This window comes from Hipposideros armiger, unplaced genomic scaffold (genome assembly GCF_001890085.2).
Source record: "Hipposideros armiger isolate ML-2016 unplaced genomic scaffold, ASM189008v1 scaffold_32, whole genome shotgun sequence".
In the NCBI taxonomy this organism is placed as follows: domain Eukaryota; kingdom Metazoa; phylum Chordata; class Mammalia; order Chiroptera; family Hipposideridae; genus Hipposideros; species Hipposideros armiger.
The window spans coordinates 1579838-1599480 of record NW_017731382.1 but is presented as its reverse complement, the minus strand read 5'-3'; the positions used below and the strand labels follow the sequence as shown (position 1 = coordinate 1599480).

The 19643-nt window shown below is 56.5% G+C and overlaps 1 protein-coding gene across 1 annotated transcript in view; it reads left to right on the top strand.

Moving 5' to 3' along the window:
- Nucleotides 1–19643, top strand: part of CDH4 (cadherin 4) — a 465478-nt gene that overhangs the window by 404014 nt on the left and 41821 nt on the right. Inside the window, exons 7-8 of the mRNA XM_019637155.1 lie at nucleotides 873–1017; nucleotides 14544–14716. Of these exons, the coding sequence (XP_019492700.1) occupies nucleotides 873–1017; nucleotides 14544–14716 (318 nt within the window). The remainder of the gene's footprint in view (nucleotides 1–872; nucleotides 1018–14543; nucleotides 14717–19643) is intronic.

Below are 19643 nucleotides of genomic sequence, written 5' to 3'. Positions count from 1 at the left end.
TCTGGCTTCTTGTCCTCCTTTGTATCCATCTCCTGGACTAGACACCCCGGGGCCAGGCCACGGCGGTCTCGCTGAGCAGAAATCTAGGCTCCAGCCCAGTGCCTGGCGCACGTAGGCCTTTGATAGAGATCGGTGAGTGACTGAATTAACGAGTGGGTGAAGGAATGAGTGAATGCATGAAACATCCAGAAGTTGAGAGGCGAGCAGCCCCCCTGGACCCTTCCAGCCCATGTCAGGGCGTCTTCCCTTTGTGCCTGGAAGCTGGTCCCTATGAGCTCCCTGAGCCCCTTCCCCAGCAGAGCGGGGGGGGGGCTTCCTTCCACTCCATTTTCCGCATGGTTCCCCAGAACAGATAAGCATGGGGGTGAAAGGCCAGCAGGGTGGACTCCCAGTGGACACCCACGTTAACCTTAGCCCGAGTCCGAGTTCAAGATCCCCCAGGGTCTAGGTCTCCCCAGGCCTGACCTCTCAATAGCAGAAGTTTTAGCCCCCAACCCCCAGTTGACACAAATGGCTTTTCTGCAGGCGCTGTAGGGGGACGTGTACCTCACCATCCGTGATTCAGGGACCGGTCTGAGCAGGCTGGGGAGTCCTGGGCGGGCATCAGCTTCAGGGCCTCCGGTTGGCTCCCAGCTCCTACATGTCACCTGTTTTGTCCTGTCACAAACATTCCCATTTCCACAGAGGCGAGCACCGAGGCTCAGAGAAGCTTCGCAACATGTCCCAGGCCCTCCCGCCCCCCGCCTGGGGGCCTGGAACACCGTGTCAGCCCCGCCCCTATGCCAGGGGTCCAAGGGGACTTGCACTCACTGCTCCCTGAGGCTGTGCCCAGAGGTGGCGCCGGCCCTGACGCCACCCGCGTTGCTTTCCAGCTCAGAGCCCATGCCGTGGACATGAACGGCAACAAGGTGGAGAACCCCATCGACCTGTACATCTACGTCATCGACATGAACGACAACCGGCCCGAGTTCATCAACCAGGTCTACAACGGCTCGGTGGACGAGGGCTCCAAGCCAGGTGAGCCCAGCCCCATGGCCTGGGGCGGGGTGGGGTGGCGAGACGACCCCATGGGACCCACCCATTGAAGGGTATGTCTAGCAAACCCCCACTGCGCGCAGACGCTGCACTGGGAAGTGGGGCCTCACGGTCCAGACCGGGACACAGACAAACGACGAGCTAAAGCAAGTGGATGAAGCCATTGCGTTATGATGAGAGGCTCAGATGCAAACCTTGGGGCACAAAGATCCATGGGGGTGTCTGTAGATCAGGGAGGGCCCCTCCGCAGAGGTGACACGTAGGCCAGGAGCTGAAGTGTGAGAAGGAGCAGCGCTCAGGGAAGAACTGGGACCGGTGTGTGTGCTGGGAGGGAGCCTGGGGCGGGGGGAGCACATGCAAAGGTCCTGGGGCAGGAGCCGAGGTCAGGGGGGCCTACCATTCAGGGTCTCCTGGGCCACACTTTGGATTTCATTCCAAACACCGTAGGAACCCCAAGAGAGGCCCAGACTCCCCCAACCCAAAGTGAGCCCATGTAACCAAGGCCCTCGGTTCCCCTGAGAGCTGACCCAGGGCCCGTCTCCCCACAGACTTCAGTGCAGCCTGAATGGTGACCACCGCGTTAACATGCGGCAGGGCCCTCACGAAGGGCATGCCACATCTGGTCCTTGTAATCTGTCACTACCAAGGGGGGCACCCTCCGTCTCCCTTTAGCAGAGACAAGACTCAAGGCCCTAGGGGGTAAAGCGGGGGGCCCAGTCCACACAGTGTAGGTCGGGATCCCCAGCTGATGCAGGAGCCTTGACCCAGGGACCAGCAGCATCACCTGGGAACAGGTGACAGTTGCAGTCTCTGAGTCTCCGACCTGGGCAGGTAGGGCCTGGGGTCTGGGCGGACAAGCCCCCCAGGTGATTTCTGTGCACACTCAGGTTCGAGAATCACAACCCTGCACTGCTGTCCCCAGCATGGGGTGGGGAGGTTGTCCTTGGACAAATGCCCGGCTTGGGTTGCACTGGGGAGCGGAGCCAAGCGTCACCGATGAGGGCACCATGGGGCTGCCCGAAGAAGCCACTAAAATACAGGACATGCACAGGTTTCCTCTGAAGTTCGGGGACGAGTCGTCACATACGTATGCCCCTCACCGACCGTATTCCTCGTGGAGCTGACCTTCGCTCCCCGTGAGCGTCGGGTCACGGGAGGGCTTCTGGGCTCTGGGAAGGGCACATGGAGCCCACGGGACTTCCGGGATGGAACACGTGGCTCCAGCAGCCCCCGCCGAGGGTCAACCAGGCTCCCCTCGGGGCGGCGAACACAAACATTTATCATCACTTCTCTGCGAGGTGGTTGTTATAGCTCCGTCTCCAGGGGCTGCTGTTTCAACAAGGTGAACTGTGTTTTCGATTGATTGTCTCAGAATGGCGAGGTGCAGGCCAGTCAGCGGAGGAAGCAGGATGTGACATTATTTCTGCTGGAACCTTGGGCGGCTGATCCCTGTAGTCCCTTAAGGGGCAGGGGCAGGTGGTTGGTGGGCAAATTAGCTGCAAGTAGTCAAAACAGCCGACTCTTTAAGGAGCTGGGGGTGGAGGAGTGTGGGTGTCGGGCTGGGGTGGGGGGCTTCCTTGTTAACAAACACAGCGGGCCTCTCCCCTTGCAAGACCCAGGACGATCTGTAAAGGTGCCTGGATTTTCTATCACAGATCAAACCTCCCTTGTCTTTATTTTAAAACAAATCGATAAAACCTTCCCCAATATGCAGCTGGCTTTACTCATTAGGAAAACAGAAGCAGCAAATTACTGACTCTTCCGAGAAAGCCTGATAAGCCTTTAAGCCTGGACCTCCCATCACCTGCTCCAGATTGCATGCCTGCCGGGGCCTGGATGGGCCGGAAGGCTGGTGCTGATCCCGGAAAAAGCCCTGGTTTCCGACTCACTCCTGCCTGCCCCTTCCAGGACTGTGGACACGAAGCGTGACTGACTTTCGGAGCCCCTTGGGGACCCCAGAGTCCGTCTCTGGTCCCACGACAGCCCTCAGAGGGGAACAGTGTTGCCACCTCTTTGTGCAAAGCCCAACAGAGCTGTAAGATGTTGCTGTGGACCCAGCTTGACGTCCTTGCTCGTCCTGGCCAAGGGCAAGGGGGTGACGTCCACACAGAGCATGCCATGGCGTCCTTGAGACAGGAAACGCCCAGGACCTGGAAAAGTCTCTTGCTTCTTCCCTCACATTGCAAATCACAGGACCAGGTTTACCCACTGCCTGTGTGCAGTGAGGAGAAACTGCCGCCGGAAATTAGTCATCATTCTCTGGAATGACAGGCTCTTCGGGGTTTCGGATGTACGTTCTAATGGAAAACAAGTGAGAAGATATGTTAATAGTGACTCAGCTAGATAAGAGCCTTGTAAGGTTTGGAAAGTTCGCTGGGGACATTAGCAAGCCAACTAGGGCCAGGGTCGCCCCCCAATTTTCCGGCTACTCCCCCCCAATTTTGTGAAATCCTCTTTGGCGTGGCGGGATCAGACAGCTCGGAGACGTGGGAGGCCCTTTGGTTGGGCAGCGTGCACTGTAGGCTGGGGTCAAGGGCGCCCTCCCCTCTGACCACAGCCTGCAGGCATCTGTAGTGAGCAGGTAGCCGAGAGCCACATCAAATGTCCCCAGAAAAGGGGTGCACTGGCTCCCGTGACGGTGAGGACCCAGGCGGGTGGGGGCTCAGGTGCGGCAACGCCGGGGCTGGGCTGGAGGTGTCCAGAGTCCTGCTGTCCACTGTGTACTGTCTCCTCTGGGTTGCTTCGCTCTCTCTTCCTGTGGCCAGGACGCCTCAGCAGCTGCAGGCGTGTCCCTGAGCGGTGGATAGCCCGGGGACGGAGCCCCTTTTCCTCTAGTCCCAGCAAGAGCCCAGGGCAGACCCTCCTGGCTCACGTGCCCGCCCTGAGCCGGCCGCATGGCCGGGGCTTAGGCTGCGAGCCTTTGCCAGTTACAAACAGGGTCCATTCTAGATCCCACCCCAAGTCATAGGGTCTAGGCACGTGGCAGGTGTGGCTCCCCAGAGGAAAACCAGACTGTTGCCCCAGGAGAGGGGGCTGGATGCCAGGATACCAAACAGCACACGTGCAGAGGTGCAGCCACACTGGGGAGCTGCTGGCCTAGGCCAGTGTTGTCCGCTGGGACTTTCTATAATGATGGAAAAGTCTGCACCTGGGTTGTCCAATGTGTAGCCACTAGCCACCCATGGCCACTGAGCCCCTGAAGTATGGCTAATACAACAGAAGAGCTGAATTTCTAATTTTATGTAGAATTTAAATAGTCGCATATGGCCAGCAGCTACCGTATGGGGCAGCCCGGTTTTAGTGGGTGATTTTGGGGTTCCTCGCCCAGGCCGGGCCATCTGAAGCCGATGGCCACAGCAGCAGTCCCTCCTGACCCCAGGGAGCAGCTGTCCCCTCTTGGTCATTGTCCCAAATCCAAGACGGAGAGCTGGCAGGCCACCAGAGCCGCCTGGAGACCCCATTCACTGGGAGACCCCATTCGCGGCTCAGGAATTGAGCGCAGACGTGGAAACGTGCGCGTGGCTCGCGCGTCCCCGCCTGGGTTTTGCTCGCCCTGGTGCTACGTCATTCCTGGGCATGCACACCCCTGCCTTTCTGAACCCCGCCCTTGTGCAGAGCCCACCTGGACCTCCAGCCCAATCTGTGCACCTGCTCCTGCTGTGCTCACACCCCTCAGGGCAGCACCTCACAGGCGTTTTTCTGAATTGTCACAAACTCCCAACTGGCCAAGTCTGGACGATGGCCGTTGTCTAGCCTGGGGCGGGCCCGTGAGAGCCAAGCCTGAGGTCCGGTTCCTGGCCTGAGGGGAGGACAGGGCACAGGTGGGTTATGAGGGACCTCTCGCCCTCAGGAGGCGTCAGGGGGTGGGGGCACACCAGGAGAGGGAGGGGCAGGGGCGGGGTTCAGGGTCCACCTCAGGCCCTGCCCCGGGTCTGGCCCCTCCTGCTCCTTTGAACTTGATCTCTTTGAGAAGAGCAGGGTCAGATTGAAAACAGCTGCTGCGAGCCCTAACCTGAAGCTCATGAGCCCTGAGGACCCGCCCTTCCTGAGCGCCAGACCAGGCCTGGGGGGAGGCCCCCACCTCCAAAACACAGGCCCCGTCCTCTGCGCAGACGGCCCAGCCGGCGGCGAGAGCTTGGCTGGCTCGCTGTGCAAAGGGTCACCTTCCGGTGAAGATGTGACTGTGCTGTCACCACAGAAATACAACTGCTGGACTTGCTGAGTGCCGCCAGGTGCCGGGCTTCCCCACATATTAACCTGTGTCACTAAATCCTGTGACAGCCCCGTGAGGCCTTTCATCTCCCCGACCTTGGAGATAAGAGAACGAAGGTGTAGAACAGACGAGTAAAGACGCAGCTTGTAGCAGGTGGAGCCAAGCTTTTAACCCAGGTGATCTGGCTCATGAGCCGTGGTTCTAACCATTGTGCAAACTGCCTTGTCTCCCCAGACTGTGTCAGGAATGCACTTGGCACAAGTCACAAGAACGCCAGCTTGTACGAGTAAGGGGCGGGGGGGAGGGAAGCTCACAGCCGTCGGGGCTGACGCCGCTGTGGCATTTGCTCCCCCTGGCCTCTCACCACATGCTCACACAGTGGCTGCTGCACCTCCAAGCCTCACATCCACTGTCAGCCAGGGAGAAGGCGTGGAGGGGCAGTATGTAGCATGGTAGTTTCCCCAGGAAAAGCACTTGTCGTGTATGAGAGTGTCTCTCCAGGATGAGAAAACATGAGCCCCACCCTCAAGGAGCCCATCGTCCAGTTGAGGAACCAACAAATCTGTACGTACGTGCTTCGCGTGTACATGCTAATGCACACCTGGGCAAAGGCAGAGAAGCAAAGGTCCCAGGCCATTGGGAATGGACAGTCTTTCCTGCCCCAGGGCCTTTGCACGTGCTGTGCCTGCTGCCGACATCCTCCCCGACCCCGTCTCTATAATGCTGGCTCCTTTTCCTCCTTCAGCTCACATGTCACTTCAGTAAAGGTGTCTTCTCACAAGCAGGCCCCCATGCCCTAGAAGTCTCCCGCTAATGCTTCGTTACTCTCATTAGTTAGTCAATATGTTGTCAGTTTCCACCACTGCTTTGCCCCCCGTGTGGGACGGGGACCCGCTCTGTCTGGTTCACCACTGTGTTCCGAGCAAGGGAGGGATTCCGTGAAGGCCCAGGCTCAGCCTGACCCCGCAGGGGCTCTGGAGCCTAAGTGACGCCTGAGAACATGCCTGGGTCCTGCTTCCTGGGGGTCTGGGGAACGCAGCAGACAGCTAGCCGGGCGTCCGTCCTGCCAACTCCCCAAATCACACACTCCCCACCACGCTGCCCAGTGCCCCGTTTTCCAGAAAACAAGGTCACAGGGCGCAGGACGGAACACAGGGCGCGTCCTCAGGACCACACCAGCCCTTCCCGTCACCAGCCAGGAGGTCCACCTGCTTCCTAATGGCGTTCTCCAGCTGGAAATCAGAGCCGCTGTCTCACACCCGCCCCTCCCCGTCCCGCCCCCAGCCCAGACCAGTCCCCACTAAGTTTCTTGAACCTCCCGGGGAAAGACGTGTCCGTATTGATTATTTTTTAACTAAAGAAAGGCTCTAATTGGAATTCTTGCTTCCCCTCACCCCTTGTAACTGCGTGAGGGCCTATATTATAAATTTTGAAATTAATGTCACTTTAAAATATTAACTAGCAGAGAAATCCACATGCCGCAAATGAAGTCAAAGAAGCCTTCGTCTGTATAACGCGGGGTTGGTGCTTAAATAGATTATTCTATTAGTGCCCGTTTATTTATTTATTTTATTTCCAAGCTGACAGAGGACCCCCCGAGATGAATGCCATGGACTGGTGCGCAGATGGCACCGATACTTGAAAGTCATCTGAATATTAAGAATTTAAATCTTTAGCCTCAGTGATTTGAGCAGAAAGCCAATTATGGGGCTGAATTAGTTTTCAAATTAAACTGCAATTTAAGGCTTGGGAAATTAATCCTTTAAGGCGCGTGGCAGGCTTTGTACATGAATTCCTCGGGAGGGCCCGGCACCATTGTCCTGTTGGCATGATTAATAAAGCGATGTCCGGCGTCACGGGCAGCAGACAACGTCCCTCATTAGATGAAAGTACAATCCCGATGTTCTGTCTCATTTGCTAAGAAAAATTCAAGCCTTCCTCCTGAGCAGAAAAAGGCCTGGAAGGATGGCTTCCCCAGTCCCCTAGCCCACGTGACGGGGGCCGCTTGACCCCCGGTTACTGCAGACCCTCCCTGTGTGAGCGCTTTCTCAGCAGAGGGCACAAGCAGGGGACCGCGCCCAGGTCGTTCCCGCGGGTGGCCAGGCGCTTTTCCGCAGACGCGCTGTGCCATCCGGAAGCAGGGGGCTGGCGGCTGTGCGCGGACTTGGACCCACCAGCGGGAGAAGGCGAGGGCCATGAGGGGACCTGATGCGTCAGGGTCACACCTCCCCAGACACACGGGCCGGCACTGCCCACGCCCCGGATGCTCAGCTTAAATCCTTGCCACAAGCCAAGGAACACCAAAGATTGCCACCCACCACCAGAAGCTGGGAGAGGCAGGAAGGACCCCCCCCAGCCACACCAGCCCTGTGGATTTGCTAAGTGGGCATATTTGAAGGGCGTTTGGACACAGATGGCCAAACTGCCTCCAAAGCTGAGGCCGTCTGCTCTCAGAGGCTGTGGGGGCAGGTCCCCTATGTGGCCCTGCCGTTAGGTACCATCATTATTTTAACCCTCCGTCAGGCGCAACTGATCTCACAGATTCATTGCACACAAAGATGCTGCTATGAAATACGTCTTCACTGTATGAAGTCACAAACACGACTGGCGATAGGTTACAGTAGAGGGGGAAGATACAGAAGTGGTGCGTCACGATACTTAACTGTTAGATATTTGAAAATGTGTGTGCAATGAATCTGTGAGATCAGCTGCGCCCGGCAGAGGGTTAAAATAGTGTTTGCTCATCTGGTGTGTGGGAAACGTGTTCCCTTCTTTTCTTTGATCAGTAATAAAGCTGGTTTTAAAAAGCAGGAGGAGCTAAAGCTCCTCAGTGGTAAAGATCTGACGTTCAGGCCCCTTGGCTAGAGACACTGACCCAAAGGGTGTCCAGGAGAGAGGGTGCCGGGGCTCTTCCTGCGTTGTGCCTCCTGAGACTTCCCAGGGAACATGCGCTCGTCACCGTGTTTTAGTTTTGCAACCAGGAAGCAGTTACCAGAGTATGTCATTGGTTTTTTGTTTTGTTTTGTTTTAAAGGTTTTATTGGGGAATTGGGGGAAGGGGAACAGACAAGTTGCTGTCCTTTTGTTCTTCAGTCTAGTTGTGGAGGACGTCGCTTCACTGACCCATGTTGCTATTATCATTGCGCTCTTCCCAGGTGAGGCAGTCACTCGCCGGCCATTCGACGGCCACTCACGGTGGCTCACGGCAGCTCACCAAAGCTCACACCAGCTGCCGACCAGCCCCACTGCAGCCTATGTAGTCGCCGGCAACTCACGGCAGCCCAGCTCCAGGTCGAGCTGTTGTTCAGCATCTTAGCTGTAGAGGGCAGCGTCACTGGCCCTCATATGTGGGATCCGAACCGGTGGCCCTGCTGCTCAGAGCTGGCGTCCCAAGCCAACTCCCAACCAACGCGCCACTCAGCTGGCGCTGTCATTGGTTTTTAAACACAGATCCCTGAGCCGGATGCCCAGATCTGGCAGGATTTTATAATGAGCCAGGAACCAAAGCGTGGCTCAAGTGGAGGTCACAGCCGCCCTGGTCTGTCTTTGCCAGACATGGGCAGTTACTTTATGGCCTGTTGTGTAGGTCTGGGTGCCTTGAAGGCGTTGTGCCCCTTGCTTCTCCATCATCTCTGCCTCTGCGTACCGTGGAGCCGTCGGCAGCCGTCGTCCTGTAGGTGCAGCATGGGGGTGTGGCCCCTCGCTCACCTGGCCCCTGGTGCTACCCCCGGAAGGAAGGCAGGGGCTCCAGGGAGCTGCCTTGGAGGGATGGACCCGGCGTGCAGAAGGGCTGACTTCCCTTCACTGGCTCACCTACATTCCAACCTGGTGTTTCTATCGCGTGTCCCACATGAGGGGTGGACAGTGAACCTCGTCCCAGTAAGCAGACGAGAGGCATGTTACCCCATAAGCGTGCTCCTGGCTCTCCCCATGCCAAGACAGACACTGCTGGTGGTAGCTGGCGAGGCCACGGTGAAAACTGCAAAGCCTCTCAGTGTGGCCACCTTTTGAATGAAGATAAATGTATTTCATGCAAACGACTGACCTTTATTGGTTCTATTATTTGGGAGTTAAAATATTTTTTCTTTCATAAAACAATTGAGCTGAATGCATACAACAAGTATGCCCTCTGCCCCCTCTGCCCCATCAATCGTCTGTGTTTCTCTTCCCCTCCACTCCCTCCCCCACGGGGCCATCGCAACGCAAGCACCTCCCTGTACCAGGCACGAGCACCCTCTCAGTACCTTGTCACTCGTTTCACAGATGACAGCCTCAGAGATGCTGGGGCCTGGGGCACAGGGGAGCAGCGAGTGCTCTGCAAAGCTGGGGGGCGGGGGGGCCAAAATCCATCCCCACCAACGCCGGCTGACTGCCCAGCTCGCCCCTTTCATGGAGATGGGTCATTTCCAGAAGCTCCTTGGCTTCAAGGAGGTGGAGAGACAGTGACAGGCCTCGGTCGGGCATGTTGTTCACTTTGCAAGTGAAATTCTGCACATGTTTTTTGCTTGTTTATTTGTTTAAGCAGCTTCAAAACCCCGCAAGGCAAAATTGTTTTCTTATGCAATTCATATTGTTGAGATGTATCCATATATTCTTTATATCAACATTTATACACAAATACACATGCACAGACACACACACCCATGAACGTGCACATGTGCACACGCACACACACTCTGCTCCTGTGCCTTCCTTTACTTCTGAGCTCTCCTCTGGGATTATTGTCCTTCTGTCTGAGAAAAAACACCCTTAGCGTTTCCTTTAATGTGGGTCTCCAGGTGATGAATTATCTCTTTTTTGATTGTCTAAATATGTCTTTATTTCACTTTTATTTTTAGAAAGCTTTTCTCACAGAACAAAGAATTCTGGGTTTTCTAATATTTTCCTTCAGCACTTTCTTTCACTCCATTTTTTTCTGGCTTCCATTACCTCTGTTGAGGAATCCGCTTTAAGTGTTCTTATTGCTCCATTAGAAGTTTTACACCATTTTTAAAAATTCTCTACATGCTTTTAAATTTTTAATCTTTGGCTTTCAGCATTTTCACTATGATGTGACTCACTGTGATTTTCTTGATATTTATCCTACTTAGACTTTTTAGTGCTTCTTGACGCTATGGCTTGATATCTTTCTTTGGTGGGGGGGGGATTTTTCAGCCATTATCTCTTCACATATTGCTTCTGCCGCATTCTCTCTTTTTGGCCCCTCTGGGACTCCAATTATAAATATGATGGACCTGCTCAAGCCCCCTGTTTCTTATGCTGTGGTCTGGATATTTTCATTGATGCAGCTTCCATTTCACTAACTCTCCCTTTAGTTATATTTAATCTGCTGTTAAATCCATGCACATCCTTAACTTCAATTATTTTTCAAATATAAGCTTGCTGTTCTATATATTTTTTAATATTTCTGGTTCTCTGACAAATTTTTCTATCTCCTCCTTTTAGTTCCTTGAACATATTCAGTTGTGTTTGTTTTTAAGTCTGCTTCTGACTACTGTTGTCTGAATCTTCTCTGGGTCTGGTTATTATCTGTTTTTCCTCTTTGTTTTCAGTCAGGTTTTGTCTTCTCATATGCCTAGTTAATGAAGTGCTGTAGCTTGTGTATGAATAATTGTGGAGGTAATTTGAGGCTATGTAGGCTGTTATCTGTCTCCATAGAAGGTTTACTTTTGCCCCTGGAAGGGACACTAATAACCTCAGATCATTTGACCCTAAGTGACCTTTATTAGAGCTGTGCATGTCTGTTAGGATTATTTCCAGTCCACCCTCACTCCTAAGGCATTTCACTTCAGGAATCGAACCAAAGACTAGAGAGTTTTCCAGGCATCTTCCTGCTCGGCAAGCCCTAGGCTCAGCTTTACTCAGTCCCCGTAAGTCTGTTGAAAGTTTGATGCAGCTCTTCAGCTGTCAGCAGCCAATTTGGGGATCAGCAAATGTCTCGAGAGAAAAGATGGCCCTGGGGATCAGGTTCCCCTTTGCTGCCAGCCCCACAGTCTGCAGTACTTGGTTGCTCTTTCATGCCTTTAAACAAATGTTTTTATTTTATATTTTATCTAGCTTTTCTAGTTTTCCTCAGAGAGAAGGTTGGTTTAAAAACATAGTCCGGCATTTGCTAAAAACAGAACTTCCTGGATTTCTTTTAAATACTTAGTTTCCCTCTGGGGAAATTCTACTGATAATTAAATTCATTAAAATTGGGTTTATACCCAACTCTGAGAATGTATTCATTGCACGAAGGAGGGTTGGTGTGTTTGTTTGGAGAACTTTTATCTAGCGCTCTCAAAACAAGAAGTTCTTTACTTTTTTCCCTAGAAGACACTGAATACGGATGTGTTGAATCAATGAACGTCCCAGTTGGTGCACCTTCTTCTTGCCTGATTACAACCAACCCTCTAGAAAATCCAGGGGATGAATTAGCCTTCTTCCTATCCACCCTCTGCCCACTATCAGCCCTGGCTTCTTCCAGTCTGTTTCCTTGGCATGTCTTGAAAACATAAACTTGATCACATCACTCCCCTGATAAAAACCCAGTGCCGGCTTCCCTGCGATCTCAGCAGAAAGTCCAGAATCTCACGGGCCCCGCGCACCTCCAGCCCCGTCACGTGCCCTGTCCTCTCTGCCCCTCAGGCATGCCGATCTCTCCGCTGCCCCAGAGCCTTTTCCCCTCTGCCCAGAGTCGCCCTCCGCCCCCCGCCCCCCACTACCTTCATCTCTCAAAGAGGCCTTTCCTGGTTCCTCTGTAGTTCCCTCTCTCACCTAGTTAGTCTGTGTATGTGTCCCCTCATGCGTGTGTCCTGTGTCCCCTGCATGTGTGTATTCTGTATCCACTGCATGTGTGTGTCCTGTGTCCCCTGCATGTGTATGTTGTGTCCCCTGCATGCATGTGTTCTGTGTCCCCTCGTGTGTGTCCTGTGTCCCCTGCAAAGTGCTTACACAGCCTGCAGTGGCCTACTTCTCGCCCTGTTTTTTTTTTCTTTTTCTTCCCTCGCTAGCACATTAGATGAAGCGCAGTGTCTGCCCGGTCGTGCTCGTTGCGATATCCTGAGCACAGAGCCTGTGTCCGCCCACAGCCAGTGCTTAGTCAGTAACAGGGGACGAGTGTCCCCAGACGGTGGGTTTTTACTCGGCCCTAAAGAGAAATGAACCTTGAAAGCATTCAGCTCGGTGAGAGCAGCCCCAGACGGTGCAATTCGTTTCTATGACGTGTCCAGAAGAGGCAAATCCACAGAGAGAGGGAATATTAATAGATTAGTGGTTGCAGGGGCTGGGGAGAGGGGCTCTGGGTACAGATTGCTTAGGGGTGGTGCAAATGTTCCAGAATTAGATACATTTCTATGAACAATGGCACACCTTTGTGACAATACTAAAACCCCTGAACTGTGTACTTTAAAAGGGTGAATCTTATCATATGTGAATTACATCTTGATAAAAATACGTGTATTTATGGAGTGAACAGGGGGAAGGGGCTGTGGCCCTGGTGCTCGTCAGCCTCCCTCTCCCGTGGTGCCCAGGCCCTGCCCTGCCTGCAGCGTCTCATTGTTAGTGTGAAAAGTCTGAACCCGAACAGCTTCGTCTCCATAGATGCGACTAGAGAAGCTATGCCCTGTGAATAGACTTCCTCCTTTCTCTGACTGCTCTCCTTTCTGTTTTCATAAAAGGCACCTGCTTTGAGAATGTTTTGTTCAGGAAAAGCTGAATGCTAAAGCGCATCCCCGGTCAGACACCCTCGAGGGCCCACGCCAAGCATGGGTGGGATTGCACTCAGGAGGCAGGGAGCCTGCTTTGCCGCACGTACGCTCAATGACGAGGCACTGGCAGGATTAGACGGTGACTTTCTGCACATCACATGTCATCTACCACTGTCTCCCCAGCTCTTGGCACAGTGCTGGCACACAGTAGGTGCCCAGTAACTGTTTGGCTGCTGTCCTCAGGCCGGGGGACCCAGCTCTAATCCCCAAGCCCAGGTCAGCCTCAGCTTAAGCCAGCAGCCCCAAGAAAGGACCCAGGCAAGGAGGGCGCCCACACTCCCTGCACCCCTGTGGGGCCCCAGGCAGCATGGGGTTCCCAACCTGGCAATGAGGAGCTGAACTCAGAGCGTGCAGACGGGGACGAGGCGCCAGCAGCAGGCACAGGGCTGGGAGCTTCTGCCAGTGGGAACTCTGGATTGCAAGTGACAAAAACTCAAACTAAAACGGCGCAAGGCAAGAGGGAAATATACTGGCTCAGGTGCAGAAAAGGTCGATAGGGTACCTTCCCCTCAATTGCTGTGGACCTAAGACTGCTCTTTAAAAAGTCTTAAATTTATTTTTAAAAATCTGCAGGCAGCAGCCTCAGGCGTGGCTTGTGGCTTGATCCAGAGGCTGCCTGGCTTTGCTTCTTCTGGGACGGCCCTGTCCTGCAGTCTCGATCCTCACGGCCACCAAGTGGCCACAGCCCCCAACTTTACACACTGACCCAGCCGAGTCCAGTGGCAAGGACAGCATGCTGGCTTCCCAGCAAACACCTCCTCCACTGTCACTAGCTCTGCGTGGCCAGGGAGAGGGGTTACTGACCCCCCAGGGCCTCCCTGGAGGGGAGGGGTGCACACCAAGTGCTGCTCTCAGAATGCAGGGGAGTTGGGGAACTGAGTGGGGACGTGGGCTGCTCCCTCAGCCCCCGGACCTGAAATACAGACAGCCACTCACCCAACGTGCACCCCGAACTCACCCGCCTGACTCTCCCCGTCCCACACGCGAGCCCCCTCTGAGGGCTCCTGTGAGTGTTTCCCATGTGCCTCCGTACACGCCTGCTGCACACCCAGCCCTGGGCGAGGCTGTTCCTCACGGTGTGCCCTCGAATCCCCGCCACGCCGGTGGCGCCCGCGTGGGACCGGTTGAGCCTCAGCAAACACAGGCGGTGGTGCGAGGGGCCGTGTGGCCGAGGAGAAGGAACACTGACTGGCTCAGGCCTGGTCCTGCTGCTCCTCCTCATCTCCAGGCCTCAGTCTCCCCCCAGCTGAGGAAGAAGGAAGTCAGAGCAGCTGGCCGCAGAGGACTCTCGAGCTCTAGAAGAAACCCTTCAGTGGTTCTATCAATATATGGGGCAGTGGGGTGGGGGGGGCAGACTTGTTGTCCAAGGCCACCTGTGATGATTGGCAGGCATCCGGCGTCCCGCACATGGTGTGGGGAAGGATGTGCCCTGCATCCAGGCTCCAGAGACATCTGCAGTCAGCTGGTGATGCCTGCCCTGGGTGTGCGAGTGGAGGCAGCGGTGTGCACGGCAGATCACTTCCATCTGCGATGCTTTCTCTGTTCCAGGCACCTACGTGATGACAGTCACGGCCAACGACGCTGATGACAGCACCACGGCCAACGGGATGGTGCGGTACCGGATCGTGACCCAGACCCCACAGAGTCCGTCCCAGAACATGTTCACCATCAACAGCGAGACGGGGGACATTGTGACAGTGGCAGCTGGCCTGGACCGAGAGGTGAGGTGGATGCCGTGGACTGGGGAGCGTGGCCTCGTCACTGTAGCCGTATGGGAGAGGCTGACCCCAGCCCTGACTGTGTCCTCGGAGCCTGCTGGTCCACGAAGGACATCAGAGCCTCCGAGGGAGCGTCTCCCATGGGTCACAGTCACAAAGGACCTGGGACGCTGGCTCCGTCGTGCCTGGAGGGAGGAAGTCTCAGCAGGGGCCCCTGGCTTAGCGCAAAGCACGCAGAGCTGCTGTGCCCTGGGGCTTGTGTGGCGGCAGCCACTTCCTGGCATTGCTCATCTTGGTGGCCCCTGAAAGACCTCGTCCCCTAAGTCCCCTAACTGTCCCTAACTGTCCTCTAACCGTGGGCTCACTGAGGGCTGCTCTATGGGCGGAGGCTGGCAAGGAAAACGCAGGTTCTCCTCTCCCGGCTGAACCCCACAGCCGGTGATCTCGGCAGGTTTGCGTGGCTGTGGGGACTCAAAATGCCTTGAGTCTGGACATGGGACTCGGCACACCTACCACATCTCGCCTTGCCATGTGGTCACCACCTACCACATCCACAAACGCCAGGCTGTCGCATGGACGTGCTGCCACCTGGCTAGGGCGTGAGGTGCTCTCCCTGGAATCCCAGCATTGTGCCAGATGGTGCCCCCGGGTGACGGGGAGACTGGGGGGGCCACATGGAAGGTAATTTGTACAGCCTCGTGGCTCAGCAGGAGGCAAGATGGCCCCAAGGCCAGCACAGGCTGGGGACTCAGCCCGCTGAGCAGGGTCCTCGCCGGCTGCATGGCAGTGGCCACGTGAGAGGGCCTCTCCGAGCGCCAGGCACAGTGCCTTCTATCAGCAGTGCCAGCCCCATGGGCTCATGCAGGGATGGGAGGCGGGTCCTGGCGGCAGGGCTAGGACTCGGGGAAGAGCGGGTGCTTTAGCTTCACCATTTAAATAGGTTTTCAGACTGACGTTGGGGCTGTGTGATGGGGGAGCTGGGCCAGGACCCTGGGCCTCAGCCAGTCCTGGCACCTCCATCTCATGGACTGGAGGAGCAGTCAAGGCCCCCTCGCCACCACCCCCACCCGTAGTGACCATGAAGGGGGCCTGTGTGGCCCGGACAAGGCCCTGCAGTCGGGGGTCGGGATGGAGAACTGTTAGGTCTCAGCTTCTAGAAACCTGCTGCCTTTAGCTGGGGAGGTGGTCCCTCGAGCCGCAATGGTGACACTAGGGGGAGGACCCTCAGTGAGATCCACGCAGATGTGACAAGCCAACCCAGGGTCCCCGCCTGCCCTGGGGAGGGTAGGCACCCCATTTTGCCACCCAAAAGACCCAGAGCAATGTGCATTTTTTCCAGGCTCTCACCTCACCTGGGTGTTTGCACACCTTTTGGGAGAGCAGTGTCATCTGATGGGGCCTGTGCGTGCACATCTGCACACATGTCCTTCTCCAGGGGTCCCTGGGGAGGAAGGCTCCACGGAAATGCCTCCCTGAGATGTGAAAGGGGAGATGATGGAGGGAAGGGGGGCGGGCAGGGGAAACGGCGGGGATGGCGCAGGTTCTCCAAAGTCTGGGCTACGCCATCTCAGCCGAGCCTCCTGCCCCCTAGCGGACCTGGGCCCCCACCCAGCAGGGTGGAGGGACAGGGGCTCACGTTTGGGGCTCATTGATTTGCACATGGGCAGAGCCTCGCCATCCCACGGCCATCTCCAATGAGAGCTTCTGTTCAATATTTGATGTGTGTGGACTTGAAGCAGGGAGCAGAGAGGCGGGAGGGGTGGTACCCACCAGTATGTCCAGCATGTCCAGCCCGCTCAGCTGTCATCTGCTCTGGTTGAGATACTAAACAGCTGGGCTGGGTCTTCTAGAAGGAAAGAGGCTTTTCCGGAGCCTCTGTCTAGAGCAGAAAGGGGGCCGGCCAGAGGACCCCCGCCCCGGAGGCTGTAGACGAGGGGAGGGTCCCAAACTCGGAAACTCAGAGAAGCTGCCGGCTCTTACGAGCACGGGACCCCCCGTCTCTGGATACTGAGCCTCAGGTTGCCCAAGCTACCTTGGCTGTGTTGGAGGTGATGAGGGGGCTGCCTCTGGTTTTAATTTATTTATGAACGAACAGGCAGGTGCTGGAGGGAGGAATAACAGACACGTGGGCCCCACAAAGCGGTGATGGGAGGAGGAACTGCCGACATCTCACCAGCGTTTCCAGCTCCTTGTCTCCAGCCCTTTAGCAAACGCGTGCCCGCACCCACTGTGGGCAGGGCCTGTTCTAGACCCCAAGGCGCCCCAGGGAGCCCCAAGGAGCTCAACGCGAGCCAGGCACTGTGTGATGAGAATTAGCACATCTTAATCGTCAAAACGGCCCTGGGAAGAGAATCTGGTAACAGGGCTTCTTTCCAGGTGGAGGAAGGTACCACTGACGGTGCATCGGTTAATCGGACGCCTGCCCACCCCTGCCTGGCTTCCTAACCCCTTTCCAGGGGCACCTCCATGAGAGGCTTGGGGCCATCTGGAGTGGCCGTGCCCCACCCCACCAGATTAAACACTGGACACCCAGTTGGGTCTGAGCTTCAGACAAGCAAGAATCAATTTTAGTATAAGAATATCCCATGTAAATTTAACTGGCTGGTTCCTATTTTTACTGTGTGACAACCCTACCCTGAGGTAGCCGTATGGACCTGGGCTGCGGACAGGGCAGGTGGGGTCAGCGCTCTGCCCAGGCACCTCTCTGACGAGCCCGGCTTGCCCTTGTATCTCCTCCTCCACGCACCACGGGGACACCAGATGGAGGTGGAACTAGAGTGGTGCTGACGGGCAACTAGGTCCCTGAGAGCCGGGTTTTGCAGATCAGAGAGCCAAGACAGACAGGGGACATGACATCAAGGACCCCACCCCGCCCGGCGAGCCATCAGGTCTGATCAGGGTGACTCGCACCGAGCTGGCCGTGCTGTCATCTGTGACAGGACATGCACCCACGAGTGGGGCTGTCCGTGCTGCAGCTATCAAAGAGGCCCTTCCCTGAAAATGAACCTGCGCACCAGCGAGCAGCAGCTCTATGGCTGCAGAAAGAGACCTGCCTCTGACGGCTCCTTCTGACACCTCTGCTCTGCGGCCGCTTGGAGAACATGAAATATCCCGTCGCCGTCCTCCCTCGCTTAAGGGAGCACACCAGCCGACTCGTCAGTCCTGCTGAAAGCCTCCTTAACCCTTGGGCTGCCAGGCCAGCTCATCCCACTCACCCCACAGCCAGCCCCCCCGGGGGCTCCACCAGGTCCCCACCGCCCTCTGTGCACAGGGTGCTTGATACTTCTGTCACGGCAGGGAGTGTCCTTTGCAGGAAAGTGCGTTGGGAGGATTTGGGCTTCTCGAGAGGGCTCGATTCAGCAACCCCGCACAGAAACATGTGAGCAGGACGCAGTGTGACTCCTTGTGCCAGGAGCCTGGAGCAGCGGGTACCTTGGGGCAGGGCCCCTTCAACACAGAAAAGCGAGGGCAGAGGAGGGGCTTGCTCAGGGCCAGCAAGGGAGTGACTAGTGACCCTCCACCCGACCGCCCACTACGCCGAGTCTCTAGTCACTCCAAGGAGACCCGTGCATCGAGTAGAAACAGCCTCCCCTCCCCACCCAGGGACCCGCATGTCCCACCCGCAGCCCTGCACTGCCTGTGCCCCTGGCTGCCCAGCACAGGACAGGCAAGCAGGTGTTCTCAGAAACACTGAAAATGCACCAGCGTGCTGTCACTCAGCCCCGCATCCCAGCTGGATGCGAAGGAAGCAGCTCAGGGGTCCTGACCGCACATGGCCGCGCCAGCCTCCTCCAGCCTCCGCTGCCTCGCAGCCCCAGCCCGCCGGACAGGAGGACTGGCCTCTCCTGTGGGCACCTGCCTCGGGCGTCTGCCAAGTCGGTCAAGAGGCGGGTTGGGGGGGGATGTGCAGGGGGCTCAGCTCTGAGCCTCCCCAGGGAGATGCCCATGGAGGTGGCAGAGGCGAGAGGCACACCTGTGTGCCAGGCACCCTCGTTACCAAGCGCGTTAAGAACAAGGGCTCTGGGGCAGCAAAGGTCCAGATGACCAGGACACTCCGTTGCCTTGTCCCCTTTCTGTCCCCATGACACCCGAGGCTGCTCCTGGTGGGTGGGATGCCAGGTGCCTCTGGCGAGCAGGTGGCCAGTCTGTCTTGAATCGGAAACAGACCTTGCAGAGCCTCAGGTGCTGCATTTCTGGCTGGAGACAGCGCCGTATATCCTGAAGGCTCCTGCTGTGACGCCCATGAGTTTCCTCCACGGATGGAGCCGTCACCTTCTCCCTTTGAAGAAGCCCCTTCCCTGTACACGCAGGCCCCAGTCTCCAGCCCACCTTGGCCATCCAAGGTGCCGGGGAAGTGGTCGGCGAGAGCCAGGCCTCTCTAGCAGCTCCTGCCGGTGGGGTCGGAGCCGTGCTTCCAGGACCAGGCCAGCCGGGGGCCTCTGTCCAGCTGAGGCCGCTGCGGACACCGAGAAGTTGTCTCTGCAGTAGTTTATGGAGTGATCCGGGGGTCACAGGTGCCCTTGACCTTGTGACCGCTGCCCTGGCCAGCGGCTTGTCCTTCTCCCCACTATTTGTGCAGGATTCTCTCTCCCGTTTTGCTCACAGGTGCTCCCCACGGGTCTGCCTTTGCCTGAGGACAGAAGGACTGCAAGTGGCCAAAAGACGCTGTGGGGAGGGGGCGCGTCCTGCCGACTCGCTCCTTTCCAGCTTGGCCTGTGCTTCCTGTCGGGAGCTGCCCTGCTCCCCGCCGCCGGCCTCCCGGAGAAAGTCTGAGTAGTGGTCCATAGTTAACCGCCTTTGGAGTGGAAGCGTCTCAGCCGGATGCTCCTTGTCTGGGACGTTCAGTGGCAAACAACACAAGGGACCCGGCGCCGCTGTTCCCAGGCCTTTGTAAAGGCAGGAGTGGCTGCTGGCAGTGAGCTGGAGACCC